Source organism: Pipistrellus kuhlii, unplaced genomic scaffold, assembly GCF_014108245.1.
Source record: "Pipistrellus kuhlii isolate mPipKuh1 unplaced genomic scaffold, mPipKuh1.p scaffold_m20_p_3, whole genome shotgun sequence".
Classification (NCBI taxonomy): Eukaryota; Metazoa; Chordata; class Mammalia; order Chiroptera; family Vespertilionidae; genus Pipistrellus; species Pipistrellus kuhlii.
The window spans coordinates 150,532,584-150,552,777 of NW_023425529.1; the positions used below are offsets into that span (position 1 = coordinate 150,532,584).

The 20,194-nt window shown below is 46.0% G+C and overlaps 1 protein-coding gene and 1 non-coding gene across 5 annotated transcripts in view; one reads left to right on the top strand and one right to left on the bottom strand.

Moving 5' to 3' along the window:
• The window catches only part of FARP1 (FERM, ARH/RhoGEF and pleckstrin domain protein 1), a 282,854-nt gene that overhangs the window by 214,048 nt on the left and 48,612 nt on the right, over positions 1–20,194 (top strand). For all 4 annotated transcript variants that reach the window (XM_045588750.1, XM_045588749.1, XM_036456564.2 and 1 more), the window contains 7 exons: positions 2,810–2,924; positions 3,760–3,907; positions 6,420–6,515; positions 8,045–8,208; positions 9,050–9,118; positions 11,547–11,622; positions 13,185–13,443. In XM_045588750.1, coding sequence (XP_045444706.1) covers positions 2,810–2,924; positions 3,760–3,907; positions 6,420–6,515; positions 8,045–8,208; positions 9,050–9,118; positions 11,547–11,622; positions 13,185–13,443 — 927 coding nt within the window. The remainder of the gene's footprint in view (positions 1–2,809; positions 2,925–3,759; positions 3,908–6,419; positions 6,516–8,044; positions 8,209–9,049; positions 9,119–11,546; positions 11,623–13,184; positions 13,444–20,194) is intronic.
• Positions 10,082–10,217, bottom strand: LOC118731036. Its single transcript, XR_004991738.1, has one exon. It is a non-coding gene; the product is annotated as a small nucleolar RNA SNORA16B/SNORA16A family (small nucleolar RNA).

Genomic DNA, 20,194 nt, shown 5'->3' on the forward strand with positions numbered 1-20,194 from the left:
AGTAAGACAAGCTGATAAAGAACCAATCACTAGATAGCCCCAGTGCTCCTATTCCACTTGGGTAGCTTGGAGGACTGCCTTCCAGTTTGGGTGTCTCCACACTGGAGACTCCACATGGCTGCGGGTTGTTCAGGCACATCCTTGTGAGAGTCCATGTAGTAAATCACAGGTTTGGGGTTGTTCTCGCTGTCCTTGCTTTTTGCCATGACTAGACGGCTGTGGAATTTAGAATATGTGTAAGCAAATATGATATCCTCGCATAAAAATACTAAATCACTTCTTGAATATTTGTCAGCTTTTAAACACTCCACATAGAAGGAGGAGCGTATTTCCATATTTCAGAGAAGAACACACTGAGGAGAAAATGAATTTCTTAGTCCTATGTTGCCATTGCATTTTACACAGGCAGTGAAAGGCAAAGGGATTTTAAAAAAACAAAAACAAAAGACAATTAGGCGCATTGACCCTGTTGCCAAAGGAAAAACTGGAATTCTCAGTTCTTTTATTACATTGAATTAGGGAAAGGAGTGTGCTAAAAAATCCATATGCATTGAGAAGCCCATACTGAAAGCAAACAAGAAATTGGGATTCAGGTGAGTCCCCCACATGCAGTCAGCCTGCATTATTCTACACGCAGTCTGTATGTGCAAACTCAGCTACTCTATAAAAGTTGTTTGTAACCCCCAACTCAATACTTGTGGTGCTTTCGTGGTCCTGCAGACATACACAAGATGCTGGAAAATGGGAGACCCCCACACACATTCCAGGCTGAGGTCGGAAAAGGCACTCGCCTCCCTGTCTCAGCTCTCCTGCCATAAATAGGGTGCCTCCAGTGGTCTGTTTGATGCCACACTTTCTCATTTTTGTGCTTTTTGTTGGTGATTCCCTGGTTACGATGGTCCCCAAGAGCCATGTTGAATTGCTGCCTAGTGCTCCGAAGTGCAGGAAGGCTGAGATGTGCCTTCTGGAGAACATACGTGTGGCTGCTGAGCTTTGCTCAGGCATGAGTGACAGTGCTGTTGGCCGCAAGGTCCATGCTAATGAATTGAAAATGTCTATAAAATAGGATGACTTTCAACAGAAACACACCAAACAAAATCAGTTGGCCAAAATGTCATTCCCCCCCCTCCCCCCCAAGAGTTCATAGGACGCTAACCCTGTATCTCTTCTGGGAGTGATGGTTAGTGTTTGCCAATTCACTGTTCATGGGGTCTTCATAGCACATCACTGCTGTGAGAAGGAGAATGAACTGTACTTTCTTGAGGCCAGGTAGAAGGAATTGCAGAAAAGTTAGTGCCACCAGCATCAAGGCAGCCGGCGAGGATGGCAGTGTGGCCAGAGAGGTCCCCACGCTGTGTTCTGTGAGGAAGGGTGGCAGCTTTACCCAGGGAGGGAGGTGAAGTCTAGGAAATGGTGTTATTGATCTGTCATCGCAGCAGGAAGTGAGCGATTGATTCTCACAGGGGATGCCTGGTGAGCTGGCACTGTTTTATGCAGAGCAAATGTTCCCAGAGGGTGAGGTTTATAGCAACATCTTGCAGGAGTCCTGGAGGGGCCCTGGCTAAAGTATGACAAGCTGCTTCTCATGACCGAGTCGACGATAGGTTTCATAGCAACCGTTCCCTTGCTCTTACTCGGAACAGCTGGCACTGGTCATTACGCTGCTGCTTCTTAAGCTTGTGTCCGAGTACATGACACAGAGAAAAGGGCAGGCTATCCCAGACTCTTAAACGGTACAGATGGAGTGGGGCTGTTGTTAAGGTACAATTATTATTTTTGAGCTCTATCCTATTACAGCAATCCAGATTACAGCAATCTGAGGACTCTGTTGAGGTTACATGAGAGAAAGACGCATCCTGTTTCTTGTAGATAAAAAAATTATAAGCTTTATAGTCTAACCAATCATTTCTTTTTTGTTTTTTAAATATATTTTTATTTACTTCAGACAGGAAGGTCTGAAGTAAATAAAAAATATATATATTTTTTTAATTTCAGAAAAAAATATTTCAGAAAAAAATAGAGAGAGAGAGAGAGAGAGAGAGAGAGAGAGAGAGAGAGAGAGAGAGAGAGAGAAACATCAATGATGAGAGAGAATCATTTATTGGGGGCCTCCTGCACACCCCACACTGGGTATTGAGCCCACAATCTGTCCGTGTGCCCTGACCAGTAATCAAACCATCACCTCCTGGTTCATAGGTCAACACAACCACTGAGCCATGCCAGCTGGGCTGACCAATCATTTCTGATAAGAAGACTACAAATTTAGCAAGCAGTTGTTTTTTTAAAAACCCAAATTAGGTTCCATACCTTTATACAATAGCTATTTACAATAGTCTTTTCTCTGCACGATAAAATGTTTGGGGTTTTTACTAATCATGGTTATATATAAGACTTTCAAAAATTGATTTTGTAAAGTTCTGAAATTTGGGAGCTTCTTTAGAAGTCATGGGCCGTAAACTCCGTGGCTCGACTTGTTGCCTAGAAAAGAAGGAACCTCTAGTTGTGTTGGGAGGAAAGAAACAAACCCCAGGAAACATGGATGGCTAAGGATGGACAATTCCAAAGTTTCCTTTCCAGGTATTAGAGATGAGAAAGAGTAGAAACCATCTTTCTATGTTGGAGCAGTTGCTAAATATGTCCTCACGTCCACATTTCTGACATCTAGCCCTTATGGTACTCACCAGCTTGGATCGCCTGCTGCTGTTGGCTAGCTTCTGATGTGCTAGCTGGAGAATATTCCACTGGGAATAGATCAAATTGTGGAGTATTAATCATATGGGCTGGGTTTTCTTTCTCTGTCTCTTTGTAGCCGAGATTGGGGATTTTGATGAAGCATCGGACAGAGAACACTTAGCAAAAAATAAGTACATACCTCAGCAAGACGCACTAGAAGACAAAATTGTGGAATTTCACCATAGCCACGTGTAAGTCTATTCGTTGTTTTACGTTTCCGTGTACCTGTTTCTCTCCATCCTTCCCACATACATGGGAGGAAATATGCAAAGGGTGAGGGAGAAGATCCCAGAGGCTCATGGGATTGCCATGACTCACCCAGGAGTCTCTGAAATGCAGGTTTACCCACTCAAAAGCAGTGCTCCGGGCCTCGTGGCCTTTTTTTTTTTTTTAACTGTGAGACCAAATTAACGCTGGAATTTTAGGACAACCCATGCTTTGGAATAAAAGGGAGAGTATACAGCCAAGTAAAAGGAGATTGGGAAATTGACATGGTATTCTAGGGACGAAGTGAGAACATTGTGAAAATCTAGACCCTTTGTACCATCTCCAGATTGGTTTTTTGTTTGGATCAGTGAAACATTTTCAAAGGAGTCTCTGTGCCTTTTGTTTGTGTTGTTGTTGTTTTAAGGAGGGCGCTTGGATACTGATGATAATATGAGAGAATGGTGCCTTGAGCTTTGTTTGCAAGTTAAGGTCTATTGTGAGTGACTAAAAACGTGTTTTAACACGATGGTGTTTTGCTTTTATGTGACCTTAAAGGGAACTCTTTGAGATTCAAAAAAAATTGGTCCAAGCTTGAGATAGATTTTTGGAGTTTTGTGTTACACCAGCAATAGCGCTTTTGTTCTAGCTGCTGGACTTTGGGTTATAATGAATGGGAGGTTGGGTGTCATCTGATCGGGTAGCCCCATTGTTTGTGATGAAATGCCTTTTTATTTCCCGAGAGAAGCTCCTTAATCTCAAATTAATAGACACAGGGAATTCAAATCTCCTGGCCTTTCTCTGTCAATTTTGTTCTGTCAGTGGACAAACACCCGCAGAATCAGATTTCCAGCTCCTGGAGATTGCCCGGAAGCTGGAGATGTACGGGATCCGGTTGCACCCGGCGAAGGACAGGGAAGGTACCAAGATCAACCTGGCTGTTGCGAACACAGGAATTCTCGTGTTTCAGGTAAGAGCGTTTAGAACACACTCAGTTCCCTTGTGATGAGAGATAAGGGTTGGGCCTTCCTCTTTGGTTCCATGCTGGGTGGTCCATGCTAAGACCTCTGGTAGTTATTTTTAGGCGAACAGGGAAAACTAACCTCATCTCAGGGCTCCTGCTTCTTTCCAGCCACTCAGCTTCCAGGTCCATTTCACTGGTGGGGGAATTTACTGTTACAGATTTGTTTGCATTTGCTCACTTTGTTGGATCACAGAAATCAGTATCTCTCGGTGGACCTGTGCTTGGAACATGTGTAATGGGACCAAGACTTTAGACACCACAATAACCTTTTGCACAATTGTACATGATAGTCATGTGATCCTTTTTTTTTTTTAAACTTAATTTGGGTTTTGCATAAGCTTTTTTCTGATTTCACTTTTACCTAACTTGAAAAGTGTAGTATCTACTTGTAAGCTAGAGCAGTTTCATAAGTTTATGAAAGCCATAATCTGTACTGCAGTAATTTTGCAACAAAACGCATACCTCCCTTGGGTGGATCCTACTTGTGTTTTCCTAAGGACATACGATTCTCTGCCCTCTGAGGTGTGCGCTCTCCTGATCACATTGCTAATATACTGTTTTAATGATTGATGCTTCTCTTTCTCTTAAAAGCTTTATTGATATAATTCTTTATATATATATATATATATATATATATATATATATATATATATATATATGATTGATATTTTACAGAGAGAAGGGATAGGAATAAAGAGTTAGAACCATCAGTGAGAGAGAAACATCGATCAGCTGCCTCCTGCACACCCCCTACTGGGGATGTGCCCACAACCAAAGTACATGCCCTTGACCGGAATCGAACCTGGGACCCGTCAGTCTGTAGGCTAACGCTCTATCCACTGAGCCAAACCAGTTTGGGCTACTGACATAATTCTTGACATGCAATAAAATGCACATCTCTAACGAGTGCCCTTTGATTAGTTCTTCTATATGTATATCGTGTGAACCCACCAATGAAATCAAGACAACGAACGTATTCACCAAACTCCCCGCCCCCATTTTCTCAAGGCTTTTCTTTTAAACACACGTAGGTAATCTGTGCTTTGACTTCACATGGGGGTTGAGAAAGTGTCTGCCTTTCCCATGCAATAGGGTCAGATGCCACCCAGTGTTGAAGGTGTAAATGGGTACATAACCTACAACTTTGTTGAGTTCTGCCAGGTTTGGTTACATTCCCCCCCTTCGCATTTTACCCAAATAGCCTACGATTCTCTGCTCCTCTATCGGATGTTTCTGATGGATCCTAAGGACCACAGACCTGTGTCCCGAGAAAAGAGGTCAGGTGGGATTCACATGGGGTCACGGAGTGACGTGTTGAGAGCAGTGTGGTGTGTAAGGAGGTGATTCCTCCTCAGTTTGGACCTGCAAAAATAACGTGGGCATACCTGATGAGGAAAACAACAACACACTAAGTATAGTTTTCAGTACTGCCATTAATTCAAAATGAAAACCCGTAAACATTTCTAAAAGTTATAGGGGGGAGGAAAGAAGTGCCTCACAGTTGTATTAATTAGCATTGATTGTATTTGATGCAATCTAAATATTGAGACTTCCTTGGTAATTTAATCATGTTCGAAGACTGTGTGTTGGCATTAATCTGCTTGTCGGTACCTAATTGCTCCATTCTTAACCAGCTTAAATAAATGGCCCTGGTGGAGGAATTCCATTTTTAATTGAGATGATAGGACAGATGGAGCTGGGGTCTGGCCACTGCCCCCTGTTTCTCCACCGCGTCCCACTTTGCTGTATCAAAGATGAGGGGGTGTGAGTCCTTCCCCGAGACCACTCTGGAAGGCGGGGCCTCCCCTCCCAGGCCCTGATTGTGCTGTTGGAAGCCTGTGGTCACAGGAGCCAGGCCAGGTGGACAAAGCGGTGATTGTTGACCTGCAGTATTGCATCTGTGGATGTGAACAACTGCTGGCTCAGACCCATGCTCGGGGATCTCATTCTGCCACATTCACAGTGTGATTTGGGCCAAATTAAAATAATATCCATGCTGCAGATTCCACATCTATAAAAAGAAGAAAAGAAAGCCTCCTCATTGGGTTTTGTGTAAGGTTTGATATGATCTGTCAAGTCCTCAGCCTGAGTGCCTGGCATTCTGTAAGTAATGATTGCTAATTATGGCGGTGGTTGTCATGGTTTTTATTTTTATTTATTTATTTATTTATTTATTTATTTATTTTTATTTTATTTTTTTTTTTAATTCCCATGGCCAGCCTCTTTCCTCCCTGGAGGCAGACTGAGTTGGAATGCCAGCTCATGTAATTAGTGAGAAATCACGATCCAGGAGCCGGCATCACCCCACAGCTGCACTTCTGTGACTTCTCCAGCGATATGCTTTCTTCCTGAGCCACCCAGCATCAGCCCCCCGGGAAATCCCCCATAACCAACGCACCAACTCTCGTGTTGCCTATTGTGCATTTCCTGACTCACTGGCTGATACTTTTCCTCTCAGGGCTTCACGAAGATCAATGCCTTCAACTGGGCGAAGGTGCGGAAGCTGAGCTTCAAGAGGAAGCGCTTTCTCATCAAGCTCCGCCCTGATGCGAATGTAAGTGGCTCCCAGGAAAGAGGGAGAGACCCTTGGACCCTTGGGATGGAGGGGACCAGGGGAGGGCACAGGCTGAAACTGGCCGACAGCCACTCGGAGGCGGAGTGTCTGTGCAGAGAGAGATGCATTCAAATACTCGGTCATGCCACAGCTGTCACTGTCAGGAGACAGAAGGAGAGCTGGCACAGATGTGGAGAAGGTCCCTACCTGTGCAGACACCAGCAGCCCCTCCTGACAACCCGAGGTCTGCCGTGGCTGTGTCTCCAGCCTCCGGCCCCCCCGAGACACTCTCCGTGTTCTGCCGTGTCCCCGGCACATCCCGGCCCACCGGCAGCGGCCCCCACCTCTTGGGGCCCTGCTGCTGCTGTCCCAAACCTCAGACGGTGTGTTCTCATGAGCTAACCAGGTCCACATCCCGCAGACCCTGCAGATGGCGCTCACACTGGGACTGGGTCAGAGAGAGAGAAACAGCCGGAAATGGCGCTGAAGGAGATGGATAATACACCTCTGATGTCCCCAGCTGGTACTCCGAGTGCTTTTTCCCATGGAAAAAAAGATTATAAATGGGTGGTGAGGCCCACAGTACAGCTACAGTATGGATTAAGTAAGGCTTTTATGGCCTGACCTCGGAAGCAGACACCCATTTATAAGTCGTTTTCCGTGGGAAAATGCAATTTGAGTTCCATAAGGCCGACGTGCCCATGAAAAATGACAGCCCAACGCGTTTGTAAGTTGGGACTGCGCTGCCCAGAACTGTGAGATCCTCCCCCCCCCCCCCCCATCCCCCGAATAGCTGGAACTGCTGGGACATTCAGGGTCTGTGGTAACTTTTGTTTATATAATGCGGCCACTTAAATTAGGAGCATTCCGTCTGGGAATAGAAAATTGCCATATCCCCTTTCCAAAATCAAAGGACACGCATTTTTCAGCCTTGAGCGATATGTTTGTGCTCCAGAAAAAGAAAACAAAACAAAACAAAAAAAAAACTGTTCATTTCCTCTGTGGTCCCTAGGGCCACCTGGAGGCTCAAGCCATATGATTTTGGGAAGAGAAGAGACTTAAGACCAATGTTGAACGTTAGCATGAATCATGGGGGGGGGGGGGGGGGGGATTTGTGCTCCACTTATGGAGGCAAAACAGGAATCTCAGTGCTTGTATTTTTTTTATTTTATTTTATTTTTTTTAAGAAGGAAATGTAAGCCAAGCACATACACTTTATTTATGAATTTTGTCAAAAGCAATGTGATGGTTTTTGCTGAGCACCCCTGGTTTCTGTTAGTTTCTCTAAGGAATTCTGTGGGGAAGAAAAGGGTTGAATGGTATAACTATTGTACCATTAGGAGCAGCTATATTTTACTAAATATGTGAATTTATGGTCATGCTCTAATAAAACATGCAGCTGAAGTTTTATGGGACTCATTTGTTTTCTGTCCATTTTCTCATTTTTCAACCCAATGTCTGTGGGAAATGGGGGAAAAAAAAAAAAAAAAGAAAAGAAAAGAAACCAAAGTGGTGTTTTCTCTTTCCAGAGCTCGTACCAGGACACCTTGGAATTCCTCATGGCCAGCCGCGATTTTTGCAAGTCCTTCTGGAAAATCTGTGTTGAACATCACGCGTTTTTTAGACTTTTTGAAGAGCCCAAACCAAAGCCAAAGCCTGTTCTTTTCAGTCGAGGGTCATCATTTCGGTTCAGGTAAGGATTCGGCTTCGGACCTCTCCGCCGGCCACGCAAACATCTCCCCCCAAGACGTTCCTTGTGCCGTTGCCTTTCGCAGCCACTGTGCCCTTCAGCGGGGAAACAAGGTCGAGTCAGTCCCTGAGAGCCGGGGGGGTGGGCTTGGTCATCCCAGTAGGCCCCGTGGCAGATCCTTGCTGTGTGCTGTGTGAATGTCGGGCGTGAGGCAGGCCACCAGGCCCGTAAACTCTGAACAGGCCTCTAATTCAGAAAGTCCTTCCTCTCTCTATAGAATAAGGTGACCAGACGTCCCGCTCTTGGCAGGACAGTCCCGATTTTTAACCATTTGTCCCGCATCCCTTTTTTAAAATGCCGCTGGACAAATTGTTAAAAATCGGGACGTCTGGTCACCTTACTCTAGAAGCAAGTGTCTTGTTAACATTTGATGCAGCTAGACTTGCTCATTGTCAGCTCACTTTTTCACTCTTTCTTTCAACACGTCTAACGCCCACTGCACATCAAGTACACTGCTAGCCATTGGGGATGTATGAGGACAGAATTACCCCTGCCTCTACAGAGCATACAGACTCGGGGTGCCCCCTAATAACCACGCATAGAATCAAGTGGTTTAGTTCATTGAACCTTTTATTTTATTTTTTAGTTTAAAGGGAAACATCAAGAGGCAGAATAGACACAAAAACACGGTTTTCCTTAGTCTGCTTTCACTGCTGTCTAGCTGGGAAAGCCCACCTGCCTCGTGTTATGGGAGGAGGGGAGGGAGGATGGTGGAGTGGCGTGTTGTGTGCTTCAATGAGAACGCCTTGCTGTCTTCCCCTTTTTCTCGTGGTCCTCATTTTAGCGGCCGGACTCAGAAGCAGGTTCTCGACTACGTTAAAGAAGGAGGACATAAGAAAGTGCAGTTTGAAAGGTAAGAGGAACTTCCGTGCTGCGTCGATACCAGAGGAGTCAAGTCCTCTCCAGGTAACAGTGCAACCGCTGCTAGATGTCTCTGCACCCCGGTGAGGTGAGTTAAGAGTGGCTGCTTCACAGTCACCTCGGCCAGTGAAGTGTGAGGCAGGCTCCTGGGAGGGCCCAGGGTACTTCCTCCATGCAAAGCGGAGAGGAAGAGAATGGACTGAGAGGACCAGGGAGGAAGAAGAGGGAGAAGCCAGCAGAGGGGAGGGAGGCAAGAGGAATAGGAAATTATGGTGGGGATAACTTACTCCTTGGTGAGTCCTTTAACTATTTTGGAGAGTTGAATTGAAAGTATTTTTTATGAACTTTTTCATTAAATCAAGTTTGGAGGAGAAGAAATAGGATTTATCATCGCTGTCGTTAGCCAGTGTTTATTGCTCTTATGATGTCCCGAGCCATGTTCCAAGTTCTTCAGATGTATTTACTCGTAGTCTTCATACCCATGCTGTGAGGTCCATGCTGTCTTAGTCCTTTATTTTAAAAATATATCTTATTGATTTCTCACAGAGAGGAAGGGAGAGGGATAGAGAGCTAGAAACATTGATGAGAGAGAAACATCAATCAGCTGCCTCCTGCACACTTGGTTGAAGGCACATGCCCTTATCCGGAATCGAACTTGGGACCCTTGAGTCTGCAGGCTGATGCTCTATCCACTGAGCCAAACTGGTTAAGGCATTAGTCTCTTTTTTAAAGGTGGGGGCACTACAGCTCAAAGAGGTTGAGTGATTAGCCCCCGTCTCTGAGCTGGTCAGCTGGTCCCGGAGCCCTGGAGCTGCTCTGCCTCCCAGGGCGGGAGACGCAGGGAACCCAGAGGGACTAAGACCCAAGGGTCAAGGTGTGGATGATGGTGCTCCCAGGACTGTTCATGACATGCTTTTTCTTTTTCTTTTTTTCTTCTTTTTTTTTTTTCCATGAGAATTGTCTTTTCCTGAAATGTTGCAGATCAGTTACAGCAAACAGAACGGCGACCGTCAAGGAAAACTGTCACTCTGGGCTCCTTTTTGACCATGACATGCTTTTTTATACATTAAAAAGTTACAATAAAGAACACAGACTACGGCAAACACCCATATTCTTACTACTTAGAATTAACATTTTAACAGACCTGTTTCTGGAGTTTTCTTCTTTTACCTGTAGCTATTGTTACAGATGTTACAGATGTATGTGCCTTTCTTACCTACAGCCTTCTTATTTCCCTTCTTTCCTCCCCAGAAGACACCTGGCTAATTCATGTCACTTCTGTTACCCATCTGTGTGCATCCAGAAAAAATAAATAGACTAGCTCTGGAGTGTGTGTGTGTGTGTGTGTGTGTGTGTGTGTGTGTGTGTAAGTGGTATCACACTGTGCAAATTCTGCATCTTTTTAAATGCTTCCCCGATTTGGGATCTTTTTACGTGTTTCCTGGTTTTGAGGGCATTACCTTTTATTTACTTGATTCCCTGTTGGTAAACATTCGGGCTGTCTGGCGTTTTGCTTTTGCAGAAGCAAACCTACTGTGGTCATCTTTGTGTATTTCTCCTGGTGCAGGGCTGGGCCGTTTCTCCCTCCCAGAAATGTAATGTTGAGTGGGTTATTTGCATGCTCACCTTGAAGGAACAAGCCCCATGCTTTTCTTGGACAATCTGCCATTCATCTTTCGAGGGTCATAGAAGAAGTGGCCCAGTTCTTTCTCTGGTCCAGAATTAATTTGGATTATTTTGAAGGAAGGCTGGATGCACATTGGAATTTCACGTTTCTATGTTTCTATAGTTTCACGCATTTGAGTACCTGAAAGTTCCTAATGCTTGTTTACTGGGGAGGAAGGGATGGACAGAAGAAGGAAGGGTACAGATGATGAGTGGCATTAGAACCAATTCTCTCTACTGTTGAGTCTGTAATTCACTCTCAGGGCCATTCTTCTCCTCTGAACTTAACACCATGGAAGGATTAACCAATGAGTAGTAATTGTCTCTGTTGTAGAACTGATCTAGGAAATCACTACCCCAAAAGCACGAGTTGATTTCATATTGTGAGATCATAGCTTGCAATTCAGAGCCTATGTCTCCCCCCCCCCCCTTCCCCCCAGTGACTTTTCCCATAACTACAGTTAGAGCCCCATTGCTAGGACCCCAACCGGCTGTACCCCTCAAACAGGAGCAGGGGATTGCTGAGAACTCTCTCAAGGTTTATGTAATCTTGGAACCTACAAGAGTTCATGGGAAAGGAGACTGGGCCTGCTTCCAGGGGGCCATTTATATCACCTGCTTCTGGTGATTTCATTTTTGAGGAAGTGCCCAATGCTGTTATTTTTCATTAAGAAAAAATACGAACGCGCGCGCACACACACAAAAACAAACAAAAAACTCACCTAACTTGAGCTGTCCTATGTGTTTTCTCCAAGGAAACACAGCAAGATTCACTCCATCCGAAGCCTTGCTATGCAGCCCACGGAGCCGAATTCGGAAGTGCCAAAACAAGTGAGTACTGGCGGTAGACTGTTTGAGCTCTGCTTTCACGGACTTCGCCTGCCGGGGTCTGTTTGGTAGCATGCTTTCGAGTTCCGCATCCTTCACCTGTGCGGGTGACTCCTAGAGGAGAGTCCAGCTGTGTGCCCTGATCTTGGGGACACAGGCTGGGCTCCGTGGCTGGAGCATGCTTTTTCAGCCGACTCCCCACTTCCCCCGTCCCCTGCTCTCCCCATGAGACGCTCGCTCTGTTGGCCTGAGGGTAGAGGCTTCCACGGGAGTCAGGCTTCCACGGGAGTCAGGAGAGCAGAGCCCACCCTCCAGCCGACGGGGACGCTTGTGTGAAGGGATGGGGCCTGATTTGCAACCAACAGGCATAGGTGCCCTCTTGTGCCGAGGGCAGGACCTCTCGCTGGCGCTGGCACTGGCCCGGGCGGGCGGTGAGATCCCAGGGCTCGCGTTTCAGGCCAGTGGCCGCAGTTGGCAGCAGGAGACGTTATCGCTCTTGCTCTGAGGGCGGGGAGAGCTCCTTTTCCCTGGAGCTGGTCTCTGGATGGATTTTCAGGGTTTTCTCTACAGGAGAATAAGAACTTTGTTGGGAAAGACACGAAGGAGATTTCATTGTGTGATCCAAAGAGAGCCCTCGGCCTGCTCATTCTAGTCTTAGAAGCACAAACAAAGACGCTTTTTGTCACTTGTCTGAAATCCGTGTCAGCTCCCAACTGGGGTCCACGAAGGGTGTTCTTCCTGTCCCGGATCTCACTTCTCCAGACATCCCTCTGGCTGGGGGGCTCCTTTTCTCACAGGTGATTTGGGACTGGGGAGTCCCAGAGAGCAGAGACACTGCCCACCTGGTGCTGCCAGGGACCCGGCATTGCCGCTCCTGCACTCTGAAAGAACTCTCTGGATACTGACAAAGGCAATCAGGGGTGCCCACTGCTTGTCAGACCTCTGTCCTAAATATAGGAATCTCTTTCACGTCCCACGTGGGAAGAGTTCCAAGGACGTGAAAGAGATTCCTATTCAGGGTTCGGGTTCTGGAGAAGGGCCGCATGCAAATGAAAGGACTTGAGACTTGAAGAAATTCAATTTGGCGATGGGGGGTGGGGGGGGCAGGCAGTAGACCAACTGGAGTGGGAGAACTACTCCTGCTCTGGCCCTGCCGTCCCCTTTTATTGAGGCTTTGGGGAAAACATCCTAGGCAACATTAACAGAATTTACATGTAGCCCTTAGGCAGGAAATAACAGAAGCTTTCACTGGACAAACAAGGTGGAGGCTGCTTCAGCTAAACAATGTCTCAACTAGCGGGTGAGTGGTTAGAGCAATTAAGGTTGTTGACCAGCCTTCCTGGCTTCCTGTCCACATCGCTCTTTTAGTGAAACTGATTTGTTTCCGGCACCAACACCAGGGAGGCGGGCCTTCATTTGGTGATACCTGCAGGCTGCCCAAAGCTTATGGAGATACAATTCAGTGAGGCCGGATCTTTCTCTCCAGCTCTGGTGTCACCGTCTGCCTCTTCTCTCCGATCTTCTCACCCTTATCCTCTCTCCCTCCCCCACCCCCTCCCTCCCAGGCTCAGCAGAGGGCCAGCCTCACTCCCGGTGAAGGTGCTGAATCCCCAGGCGGCCAGAGCTCCCAGCAAGCAAAGGAACGGAAGGCGTCCGCCGAGGAGAGCGGGCCGCGCCAGAGCCCCGCTCTGCAGAAGAGCCCGGCGGGTCACCAGCGGGCCGGTGTGGCCGTGGAGGCGGCGGCGGCGGTGGCGGAGGAAGAGGAGGAGGTCGCCAAGGACAGGACCCAGCAGAGTAAACCTCAGCCCCCACAGCCAAGCACAGGTCCAGCATCCAGGGCTGCTCGAGGCAGCAGCACCTCTATTCCTTTCATTGACTGCAGTGATATAGATAGCGAATACGACCTGCTCAGGGAACAGACGTCCCGGTCACGGTCCCAAACAAATGACAACTATGAGGGTGATTTGACCAGTGGTGTGTATCTGCTCTCTGGGGAGGAGAGGCGGGGAGACGCAAGGGGCAGGGCTTCCCCTCGCTCGGGGAAGTCCTCCCGGCCTCCTTCCAGAGAATTCCTGGATGACGATTCCGCAGACATCACCTTTGACATGAGCGGGAGCCCCAGACTCCCGAGGCATAGCTCCCTGATAGATGAGATGTTCAGGGGCTGCGGCGGCCGCAGCCCCCTGGCCACGCCGTTGTCTCCCAGCAGCAGAAGTTCAAGTCCAGATCTGAGTTGGGATAGGACCGGGTCTCAAGGCTATGTTTCTGAAAACGGGCACGGCCCTCGGGAGGGAAGTGTGGGGGAAGACGCTCTCCCCGGCCAGGGTCCTCGTGATGAAAACGGCTCCCCCGTCTCACAGAGGCCGTACTTACGCAACCTCCCCAGTAGATACAACAAGTCAGAGACAAACCCGCTCATCCTGAGCCAGGTGGCATCCATCCCCGAGGCCCTGGACAGGCTTGATGGCCACGGGAAGGGCGAGCCGGCCGGCCTGGCCGGTTCGGAAGGTAGAATGCTGGCGAATGGGGCCCCTCTCCTGGGTCCTGCCCCCAGGGTCCCCGGGATGCAGCCGGGCTGTGCCAGCGCCGTGGCAGACCCCCTGGTCCCCCTGCAGCTGGCCGAGGGCTCCACCAGCAGCGGGACTGAATCCAGTGATTCAGACTCGGGGGCGGTGAGCCCCTGGAGCCAGCCCCTGGTGTTTGGGAACCCCGCGGTGCTGGGCTCCCCTTCCCCGCGGAGAAGTAAGAAGGCCATGGATGGCCTGCATCTGAGCGAGGAGCAGGAGGAGGAGGATGAGTGAGGAGACTAGAAGGCATGCATTTACGTGTCAGGAGCTGGGAGTCATGAGGCCAGGGTTTCCTGCAGACCCCCTGTGCTAGTGACTCGTTCATTCGTGATCCACATTTGTTAGAGGACGTTTTGGGCAGGCACATGTTTGGATAGGGCAACACCTGACTTCTAAAATCTTCCAGAGAGACAGAACTTCACACGGTGGCTTGCTTTCCCAAAAAAGGTGACCAAGATAAAGAGCAGGTCATCATGACACGGCACCGGGAGCTTGTCGATCTTTCTGGGCGGAGGCTAGAAAGAAAGACTCTGTAGGAAGCTGATCGTGCATATGGCGTGTGTGGAACGTTTTCTATAAATGCTTAATTTTGTGTGCAGATCATCCTTCTGTTTTCAGAGCGTCATCGAGATCCAGAAAGGTGTTGGTTTTACTCCCCCCCACCCTCTTTCTTTAAAAGGAGGGCAGGTTTTCGATGCCTCCCAAAGTCGGGATTTGACAAAATTCGAGGCCAAATGTAAGTCGATTGTTAGTGGAGATTCAGTGTCGGTGAAACCTTAGTCAAGAGTAATGAACATTGTAATGGGAAGAATTTGGAGTTATTTGTTCTTTCTAAACTTACATAAAATGATATAAAGGTTGTCAAATCCTCAAACGATAATTTACATGGGGCTGTTGTTTTGATTTTGGATTTGCGTTGTGGGTGAATAGTTATGTGTTTTTGTGTGTGTGTTTTTTTAATATATTTTATTAAGTTTTTACAGAGAAGAAGAGAGAGGGATAGAGAGTTAGAAACACTGATGAGAGAGAAACATCGATCAGCTGCCTCTTGCACACCCCCTACTGGGGATGTGCCCGCAACCAAGGTACTTGCCCTTGACCGGAATCAAACCCAGGACCTTTCAGTCTGCAGTCCGACGCTCTATCCACTGAGCCAAACCGGTTTCGGCAATAGTTATGTTTTAAGAAGCTGTAACTCTGGCTGTCGGAACCTCTTGGTGAAACATAGAAATGCCGTTGAGTGACGGACGATGCAGGAGACAGGAAAGCCTTGCAATGGGCATTTGTCCCCAGGAGGCGAGCACACGGAATGCCTGCCTTCGCCTTGTGCACAACACAGAGAAGGAGCGTTTCCCAGAGCCGTGGTCCTTGGTTTTTATGCCGCTGGTTTCATGCACGTTCTCAACTGCTCACTCTTGTGAACAGTGAGTGTCTTGGGAAGTGACTCCTGATGTTTCTCTGTGAGAAGTCTGATTTCTCTTTAAATCTTAAACCAGTGCCTTTTGCTAGCAGACCTGCAATTTAGATAAGAGAGCCTGGTTTTTAACTTGCATTATATTATATATTTTAAAATTAGTGATGCCTGGGCCCTGACCTTGGACATTTTTATTTAATTGGTCTGGAGGGCCACGTGAGCCCCCAAGGCCAAGGGTCATTTTCAGCCAGATACAATTGCCTTCTAGAATCTAGTTTAAAAGATTAGCTGAATTTTGAGCTTGCTGGCAGAGTAAGACGAGGATCACAAATGAAATTTGTTTTTTTAATGCCTGTTCTTTAGTACTTTTCAGTCTTTGGTATTTTTTCAATAAAGGTGAATTGTAGAATCAGATTTTTAGATTCTAAGTAACTACAGAATTATTGAAAAAAGTTTTAGAATGCTAAGTCCCTGTTGTGCCACCATGCCAGTGGCCTTGCTGAACACATTATGTGACTCTTGCAGAGAAGAGGCTGAACCTGTTTGGGAAACTGAGTAGAATTTGGTAGCAGCACATCACCAGTAGAAGGACTGCCTGGCTTTGTGGTTCACAGTCATCGTCAGTCCACCTGAATGTCAAGAAGCTGGTTTTTAGGCTTCTGAGAACTTAATTCATTTGTATACAAACTTTTGTTTTAACCTCCTGATCATTTGATTCAATGCATGATTGATGAATCAAATGGATTATTGGATAGTTTGAAAGATGTTCATTGAAGTAGTCTTTTTACATCTTACTTTAGATTTATATACCTAACAGAGTCACAGAATTTTAAAACTGGAAGGGACCTTCCAGATTACCTAGGGCAAGCCTTCATTTTCTGGATGAGAAACCTTGTTCTAACCAGGCTAGGAGACTTCACCTGGACGTACAGTGAGTGACAAAGCTAGAACCCTGTTCCTAGACTTCAGCTTTTTTACTGTAAGTGACCGCTTCCTGCAGTAGGACCTTTGTGAGTCAATATTTTAATTTTTGAGACTCTCGTATGGATTAATAAATAAAGTCATATAGAGACCAGGAATCATGTAGACTTAGGCAATTGTAGTTCGTACTAGGTAGGAAGGACTCCTGCTTTCTATACCATAGTGTTTTTGCAGTTATGACTTGTTTTTGCATATTCTGTTTTAGACTTAGAAAAAGATATCAGTTTACTGTATAAAAAAATCTAATCAAATGTGAGTTACACAGGGTCACATTTGCAATCCTGTGGTTTATTTGTGAATGTGATTTGTCCAAGTGAGTTTTCTCTTTACCTCTAATTATACAGCAGTCTCATAATGAAATGTGAATGAGTAATAATATTAACTTACCCAGCCTTGTGATGTGAAACATCAAATGTAAACCTCCAAAGCAAAACAGGCTCCAGTAATTTGTTTTGCTTTTTTCCTTAAAGAAGTGAATTTAAAAGCAGCTGATCAACAGTGGAGCACTCAGTTCTATACCGAATAGATTGTCCACTTTCAGGGCTGTTTGTAGAATTTCCCTTGTGTTGGTTTGGTACCAGCCAAGCAACTCATTTCCGGCCTCTTGGCCAGTATTTATGAAAACAATAATCCTTGTGTGATTAACGGTGCTTAAAAGGGAGGGAGTGTAGTTCAAAAGCCACATACCCTGAAGTGCTGGGAATATTCACTAATTGCCTCTGGAGGAGCTGGCCCTGCACGAATTGATTCCAAGCGTTGGTGGGAGTGTAAACGCCGTCATTCTTTGAGCCCGGCAGAGCCAGTTTGTAGAGTGACGTGGTATCTCACTGTGCATATAGATCAAGGAAAGTCAACCGCCTCCACCATCTCACCTTCCACGCCCTGACCTTTTGCACAACTCTTTCCCTGGCCTCTGGAATCTCACTGTGTGGTTTACGGAGGTGTGCGCAGGCATAAAGTTGAAGTAAGAGTCGGGGAAGATCAGAGAGGGGCTTGAGCAATGTGAAGAATAGACAACAGATTAGAAGCCTGTGAATTCTTTCAGATTTCCAGAGGGTTTTCCAAGACAACATATAGTGAAGCGGTCTCCGGGATCATCAGGGAACCCAGGTCTTCACATAAGGGCTATTCTAGGAGATGATATCATGAAGGCCTTGAATGGGAGACAATTTGCTAGAAACAAATCCCCAAGCCACTCAGGCCTACTCCAAGGCCTCCTTATATAAATATCTTCGATTAGGTAGTATTTCAAAATATGTGAATTGTAGACCCTTTTGTGGTTGGTTTTGTTGCTGCTTGTTCAGGGCAAAATAAAATTGCAAGTAATCATCTTAGCATGGAGAAATGCATTTAATGAGTTCCAGAATCTAAAATGATTTGCTCCAGCTCTTTTTAACAGTCATCTGTATTCCATTGCCGATATTTTATTAGACAGGCATTTAATTAAAGGAAGTCTGTGGGCCAGATTCTTCCCCACATATGTGATTCATATTTGGGAATTTCTCACAGATTTATCTCACCAAATTGTGCCATGTGGCCTGCACTTAAAATGTGGATAACTCCGATTTTATTCTCAAGAACTTCTTTGAAGATTCAAGCCACACAATGCTAAAAATAGCGAGGCCTGCAAAACTAAAATACAGCGTGAGTCTCATGAAATTTCCACCCAGTGTACAAAATCCAAGCTGTCCTCAACTGAGTCAGACACTCAACTTGCATTATTAGCCCTGGATTCATTTGGATTGTGGTTGCCAAGCAGTTTCTGAAAGAAGAAAAAAATGAAAACAGTAAACTGCCCTTTTAACTTGTATTTAAAACGTTGGGAATGCACATATCTATAACATCTGTGTTCACATGCTTTTAATCAGCTTTTCCCCACTTAACGTGTTATTCCATATTTCAACACAGATTGGGTTTGGTGCCGGTGTAGCCATTAGTGAGTCATTGGGCTACCGGCAGGCCCACCCTTCAATTAAGAATCCTGGGGCCTCCCTCATATCATAGTTAGGTTTATTTTGAGTCGATTTGCTTCTGTCTCCATCACCCTTCTCTGCCTAGGCCCTTATTCTTGTTAGCCAGGGTTTACGAGATCGCAGAGCCGCCTTCCCAGGAAAGGCCCTTTTTCTTAGATCTTCTCTGTTGTGTATAAACATCCCTCTTCTGACAGTGCTGAGCTCAGTTACCCTAAGGCTGGCCTACCTCTAGTTAAGTGTGTTTTAATTTCTTTTCTTTTTTTAATATATTTTTATTGATTTTTTACAGAGAGAGGGATAGAGAGTTAGAAACATAGATGAGAGAGAGTCATCGATCAGATGCTTCTTGCACACCCCCTACTGGGGATATGCCCGCAACCAAGGTACATGCCCTTGACCGGAATCGAACCCGGGACCTTTCAGTCTGCAGGCCGATGCTCTATCCACTGAGCCAAACTGGTTTCGGCGTCTGTTTTAATTTCTGCAGATTTTACAAATCAAACTGAAAAGGAGTCACTCTGTGCAATAGCGCAAGTCTCCTTGAACCTAAAAGAGGTGGACATTGTAAAGTAACCCATTGCAGGTAGCTCTCCGACGAGGTTGACATTCAGCCACCTTAGCCGAGTCCATAAGATCCGATGGCAGGAAGGTACTGGCGAGTGGCCTTCTACCACCAGTAAGTGATTAAGGAACTTGACTCTGGCGACATTAAAGAATTTACTGGTGCTGTGTTTTCCTTGTTAGTTTAATCCCATCTGTTTCTGTTTATTTGAGTGAAACTTAATACAGGAAAACAGGGTCCCTAGTGTACGTGTGTGCATACCTCTAACACTGGTTGCTGGTGTTTAAAACATAGCCATGACTTTCAGATCAAAATAAGCATGCCACTTAATATAGCAGTTTTCTTGTTATTAAAAAATAATAATAATAGTGAAAGCAGAAAATATAAATATGCATGATGATTGGCCTAGTGTTGTAGGTATCAAAGTGGCCTGGTTGCCACCTGTTTAGATGCATACTAAAAAAGAGCCACTTACTGTTTTCTTGGGTTGTAACCTAGAGATTTTCAAGTATTTTCCCTGTGAAGAAAGGTTGTACATGCCGATTTGAATGCCCTGTAAATATTGGAAGTGGGTAGAGTCTTTTATTATTATTATTTTTTAAAGTTCTTCATAAAATAGCGTTTAGCTGCAAAAATCATAGAAGAAACTTATAGCACAAGTAACATTTTCTTTTTCTTTTCTAGTGAGAGCAAGTAGACACCTGGTGGAAGCTAGGGGAGAATGAGGAAATCTTTCCCTGAAAGCTTTCCAGATTGAATAGCTTCTGATTTGTTCAGGTCATTTCACTGTGAATTGACTGAATGATGCAGATCCCCAGCTTAGCCTAGAAACTGCCTTCAGGATCTTCTTGGTCTCTGGCATGTGGTTATAACTTGCAGTGGAAGGTAGCTCATTTGTGTCTTCATGTGGGCCCCAGATCAGGTTACTCTGATATGTCTTGGGGTGGTTTTATGTTAGACAGCAGAGAGGATTAAAAACCAACTGTTGACATGGGCTGTCTGCAGGGTTGATGCCGTTCATGCAATCATGGAAATGGTACTGGAAGATACTTGACTTTCTCCTGGGCCAGGTGCAACG